We start from the raw sequence: 6,085 nt of genomic DNA, 5'->3' as shown, positions 1-6,085 counted from the left end.
CGGCTGCTGAGGAAGCGCTGGGTCCTCGGCGTCGTCTTCGGACTCTCCCTCGTCTACTTCCTCAGTAGCACCTTCAAGCAGGTCAGTGCCCGCTCCGCAGCCCCGGTCCCGGCACACTTAAGCGGGGATTAAAGCATCCCTTATCCCAGCGTTGCTTCTGTTTAAACAACTGAACTCCTCGGATACGTGTTTGACAGCGCTGGTCTTTTGGAACAAAACTGGGGAAAAAAGAAATCTCGAAGGGGCTTGATTGTTCTGTTGTAATATTTCCTGTGAACTGTAATCCCGCTAGCAAAAAACTTACAAAAGAGAAATATGTGTAACTGTGGTTATTTAATAGAATGTTTACCGCTGTTGTGGTTGCAGTAACAGAGTTCGGTGCGTTAGCTGATCCTTTGGTGAACAGTTACACCTGTTTCACTGTGCTGTTCTTGGGCTGCATGTAGCAAAAAGCATGTTACTGCGAGTCGTATGTTGCCTGTGCTACGGACACCTGAGTTTCCTGAGCTGTGGAGTTTACTGCTACCAGTGAAAACGCTGCTAGGTGTGTTTAACTGTGGGAAAGGCACGAAGACTGGAACAGCAGGAGGAAGTGTTTGGTCACATTGCTGTCTTTCCTTGTAGGAAGAAAGGACAGTGAGAGATCGGAATCTCCTCCAAGTGCAAGAGCACGAGCAGCCGATCATGTGGAAGGTGAAGTTCAGTGCGGGAAACAGCAGCCAGCTGAGTAACCAGTGCCGGAATTCTGTGCAGGGGAAGCTCCTCATTACAGATGAACTGGGTATGGTTGATGCTGCGAATTCATTCTGCCTGTCGCAGTGCTGGCTGCTGCTTTGCCTGTGTGGTTGCTGATGGCACTTCCTGAGGAAGGCATTCTTGCTGCACAGCATCGGCTGTTGGTGTTTCATCTTCATCCTCAATTCACTGTGCTGTGGCCGCAGACGTGGTTGGTCTGAGCTGGTGCACGCAGGCTGGGGTCCTGTGGAGCTCAGCTTGGGCACGGTGCCGTAGCCTGGCTATGTGCTGCATAGCGTGGCTGTAGGACCACCTCAGATGCAAAAACTCGCGTTCCTTCTGTGCAGAGCTCAAACGTTTGAGCCCTGCTCGATGTAGTGTTTGGCTTGCGGAGCTATTTGTATCTCCCTGCAGCGTATTGCTGCTGTCAGGTATGTTAGTGAGAGCAATCGAGGAAACCTGACAGGAGGCAGCTCAGGACTGCTATAATCGGTGCTCAGTCACAGTTAACAAGCTCATCTGACACTTGTAAACCCAAGGATCTTTCTTGCAGGTTCTCGAATTAACCCCCGGTTTTAAGTGCGTGGGGCCTTCTCCAGTGTGCTTGTTGCTGGGGCACTGGACCTTGCTGTAGAAAACCACCACATCTTCTGTGATTTGCATCAATGTTAAATTAAGCAGTGCCTGAATTATACTTCTGAGGTCTCTGACATCACAATCAGAGTGTTCAAAGACATCACTTCCTCAGTCTGACACTGGTTCTAAACTATGAAGGATTCTACTCAACAATGAATTTTACAGCTATCCTGCATGGATAAATCTAAGTCTCTTCTGAATTGTAGAGAGAGTTATCCAGACATGGACCTCTTGAAAGAATGTATGTCATGGTATTTTTTCAGTTCAGTTGTCACCAGTCACCTTTCCCCTTTCAGTCACAACAAAAAAAATCAGAACTTAAATATCCTGCACTTAAATACTCCTCTTGGAGTAGGTAGATAATTGCTGTGCTGATAACACCAGGCTGTTGTGAAACTCAGCTCTGTGTCCAAGTTTTACTTAAAATAAATTCTGTGTAGGACTTAAGTCAAATTGAGAGTGATCATCATCTGCTAAATGATAAATAAACCTGTTCTGAAGTGATGTGGTTCTTACTATAGATTTCTATAACATGTTCAAAGGACTGTGTCTTGCTGGTTTTTACCACTGTTTTGTTTTTCAGGCTACATCTGTGAGAGGAAGGACTTGCTGGTGAACGGCTGTTGTAACGTCAATGTGCCCAGCACAAAGCTGTACAGCTGCGACAGCTGCCTTCCCAACGGCTGCTGCAGTGTGTATGAGTACTGCGTTTCCTGCTGCCTGCAGCCCAGCAAGGTGCGATGACTTTCACCTGCTTTTCAGGTGTTCTCAGCTGCTTGGGTTCCTCTGGGGCTAAAAGTGCTTGTTTGTGAGGAGCTTCTTCCTGAGAGGGGCCAGTTCCTTTTCTTGGAAGGATGAGGAAAGCTTGCAAGGACCAGATGGCAAGTTCTAAATAAAGCTTTAAAAAAATTCATCCTTCCCACCTTTGAGAGGAAATACCGGGAGCCTTGCAAAATGCTTCAGCTTCAGGGGAACTGCATTTGCTGAAGGGAAAAGATTGCAGAAGGACTATTGCAGCCAGTGTCAGTTTTGCAATTACCACTTCCCTGTATTCTGTAGCTCCTCCAGATCCTCCTCCCCCTGCTGGGGTTCCGGGATGGAACCTGTCAGTGCTTGTAGAAATGCCAAGTGGAGTTGCTTTCTATTCCTCTCAGAACTTGTGCTGTAGGTCAAGGTGGGCTTTGATTACTCCATGTCAAATTACAGTCTTTGTGGAGGGGTTTTTTTGTTGTTGTTTCATCATCTTTTTTTTCTAACCACTGACTCCATGTCAAATTACAGTCTTTGTGGAGGGTTTTTTTTGTTGTTGTTTCATCATATTTTTTTTTCTAACCACTACAGCAACACCTTCTGGAACGTTTCTTGAACCGGGCAGCTATTGCTTTCCAAAACCTTTTCATGGCAGTGGAAGATCACTTCGAGTTGTGTCTGGCGAAATGTAGGACTTCATCACAGGTAAGACACAAGTACATCAAAAATGGAGAAATACCCCAGAAGAGCCCTTGGAAGATGGGGCTTGGACCTCTGAATGGCTGGTCTGTGCATGGGCATTGTCATAGATGCTGAAGCTATGGCTGAGAGCTAAGCTGATTCATGAGGTGCAATAGTAACAGCAGCAGGAAATGAAGAGTAAAGTGCACATTTAGAGCAGGACAAGTTGTACAGTCTCTTTAGAAAAGAGGTACTTAGCTATGGCTGAGAGCTAAGCTGATTCATGAGGTGCAATAGTAACAGCAGCAGGAAATGAAGAGTAAAGTGCACATTTAGAGCAGGATAAGTTGTACAATCTCTTTAGAAAAGAGGTACTTAACTAAAAAGAGACTAATTGAGTTCAGTGGCTGCTGAAGATCTTGGATGTGTTCCCGTAAGGATGGGAACAGTGAGAGTTGTTCCCAGTGGCTTCAGGTGCTGGTTACTTTAAGGTACATTTTTAGACTTCCCATATGCTGACAGTCATCCGCATCGGAACTCAAAATGTGTGTTGGTTTTAAGACCAGAGGTGAACTTCTGTTACCCATGTGATTTTGTTAGGAGTTTTGGTCTAAACAAGCATCGGCTCACTTAGAAGGTGCTGTTGGAGATGTCACCCAGCTTGAATATTTACTATAGTAACGGGGGTGGATTGCAAACAGGGCGCAGTTCCAGATGTCTCCAAAGTTTTTCTTTTTCACCCATAGTATTGGAACTCCAGCTTTATCAATAAAACTACACGTCTCAAGTGGCAACTTTATGGCTTGCTTGCTTAGGATGTTTGATGATATTGCCTAAGCATATATAATTACTTTATTATTGAATCTGTTCCCACCTACTTGGATAGTCTCCTGAAAAGGAGGTCCAGGGTATAGTTATAATGTACAGCAAGTGTTTTCTAGATGTTGGAGTGCAGTGGTGTTTGACTTCAGATGATACTCCAGTGCGTTGAAGAATTTGGGAAACTTCTTGCATATGTGTAATGCCCTGAGTTTTGGCCCTCAGTGAAGGGATGTGTTGTTTCGATATATGTGTATTGTTAAAGCTTCTCCTCCTCTTCCTGACAGAGCGTGCAGCATGAGAACACCTATAGAGATCCAGTTGCAAAATACTGCTATGGCGAATATCCCCCCGAGCTTCTGCCTGTTTGAAAGCTGCATGTTCTACCCACAGAAGGGAAGGAACTGGAGACTGGCGTCCAAAAGAGCAAGACAACAGTTCTCGCTTTACGAGAGCCTCCGTGTAAATGGCGTATGTTGTTTCTGGGGATGAACCCAGAGCTGTGCAGTGTAAGCAAGAGACTTAAGTTCCCCAGGATTGAATCGTGTTTCCTTCAGTTTGTTACGCACCTGCTTTAGATACTGTACTAGAGTGCTAGTACATCCTTTGAATACGTCCTCTGCATTTTAGGATGCACAGAGCCGATCTAGGCTATAAAACATTATAGGGAAAATATCTAACGCAGCTTTACGGCTGTACGTGCAGGCTCAGTTGTGTCTGCAGTCCAGAGACTTCCCAGTGTGACAGTAATCACGAAGATTTTCACTTTTAGAGAGTAAAGCATACCTGTTGTGCTTCTCTCTGGAATGCTTCTTGACATGCATGGTGTACACTACATATGTAATTATTAATTATTTATTCATTTTATATGGATTATGAGCTGAAAGTATTGATGCTTTGCGTAGCTAGTTGTTGATCCCTTTCAGTCCCTGTTTTTGTAATGCCAGGTAGAAAGGATATTTTAGATCCTGACTAAAGTTGTTTTTTCCTTCCTTAGACTAAAGGAATTGTACTGGGATTTGTCACTCTAGTGCTTATGTTCCTCTTAGTGAGCTTAAAGCATTTAGAACTCCAATGGAGTTGTTATTTTGTTAAAGTCCCACAGCAGGGGAGAAGCGATCTGCCTAGGATGGGACGTTTATTGTCCGTGAACGCTTTCCTTGTTACTCTGCAACAGTTTCCTCAAAGAGGAGCCTTTGTCTTGTGAACAGCTCTCTGCTAGTCTACTTTCTGACAGGGAGCACTGAAGATTTGTTTGCTTGAACTTGTTCAGGCCTTGGTAATTCAAATGTACTTCACTCCTGGTTGTGCAGGAGGCAAAAGGGTGGGGTTGTTCTAGGATTTCAGTTTAATGATGTCCTTGTGCACGAAGTAATTAGAACGTTAGAACATGGCACAAGCCCTCCTCTGAGGACAACTGTGTTGTACGAGTTCAGTTAAACAATGGTGATGGTTTTGATTTGCAGTTTGACACGCTTGCTACCCTGGAATTTCAGTCCGATCAGAATGGCACTAGAACAGGGTTGGTTCTCCCACAATTTTTCCTAGCTCTCTAAAGTTGCAGTTGAAACTGTCTCCCTCTTGAGGCCACGCAACACAGAAAAGATGGGTAGAGTGCCTGTAAAATGCTGACTACATTTGTGCTCCCCCTGCAAGTCGCTGGGCAAAGTCCAAGTGCTATAGACAAAATCGGGCTGTTTCTGTATGCAGTGCCTCATTTCTCTTCTTTTTACCCCATCCAACTCCTCCATGATTTTGACTTTGTGTGTATTTGTTTAAACTGATACTTCCTATTCCCTGACTGAAATAAAACAATCTACAGAGGCTTTAAAAATAAACCAAACCCCACAACAAGCACAGTGGTGGAGTATCCTAGTGCAAGAGACCTGTAGAACGCTATTGCAATCACGTATGATGTAAGCAAGTAGTGCTACCAGCCACCTAATAAAATCCACTTGCATTGTTTTCATTGTTCTTTCCCAGCAGTCATCAAGTGAGCTAATGGTTCCATCAGCAGATTCTCCTGAAAATCTTGTTTTTCCAAAAGCTTAAACGCTTTAGCATTAGCAGTTTATCCAGCTGAGAATGTCTCCCCTTTGCTGCCATCCTATGGCAACTTGCTGCAGCAGACCTGATACAGTGTGAAGGTGCAGTGTGAAATGCTGTCTTCAGAGGGTAGCAGAGGTTGCTTCTCTTTTCAGTGTTAAATAGATTTTTCACCCCTGTTCCAGAGTTTCATAACCGTTTTCCTCAGGGAGGGCCATCAGGTTGGTCTGTTGTGTCATTCCAGCTGAGACCTTTTTGCACCACAACTAAGATCAGGATACTAGTGGCTTGCTCTTGCTTTGTTTTCTGAGTTGGTATTCCTTAGCAGGTGATATCGCCACTTGAAGCAGTAATTGTAAGAAATCATAAGAACCAACCAAATTCGGACAGTATTAGTGGGAATTTCTGGCCCCTTTCT

At 44.5% G+C, this 6,085-nt stretch overlaps 1 protein-coding gene across 1 annotated transcript; it reads left to right on the top strand.

The window, feature by feature from the left end:
- Window positions 1-3: 3 nt before the first annotated feature.
- On the top strand, window positions 4-4,165 carry LOC104500370 (chromosome unknown open reading frame, human C12orf49; the record flags this gene model as incomplete). Its single annotated transcript, XM_010144006.1, has 5 exons — window positions 4-81; window positions 625-781; window positions 1,955-2,106; window positions 2,713-2,826; window positions 3,909-4,165. Coding segments are annotated over 5 exons (585 nt in total), but the record flags the coding sequence as incomplete, so codon positions are not given.
- Window positions 4,166-6,085: the final 1,920 nt, after the last annotated feature.

This window comes from Buceros rhinoceros, unplaced genomic scaffold (assembly GCF_000710305.1).
Source record: "Buceros rhinoceros silvestris isolate BGI_N320 unplaced genomic scaffold, ASM71030v1 scaffold7399, whole genome shotgun sequence".
Lineage (NCBI taxonomy): Eukaryota > Metazoa > Chordata > Aves > Bucerotiformes > Bucerotidae > Buceros > Buceros rhinoceros.
The sequence above is the reverse complement of the archived record's forward strand: the minus strand, read 5'-3'. Positions and strand labels throughout refer to the sequence as shown.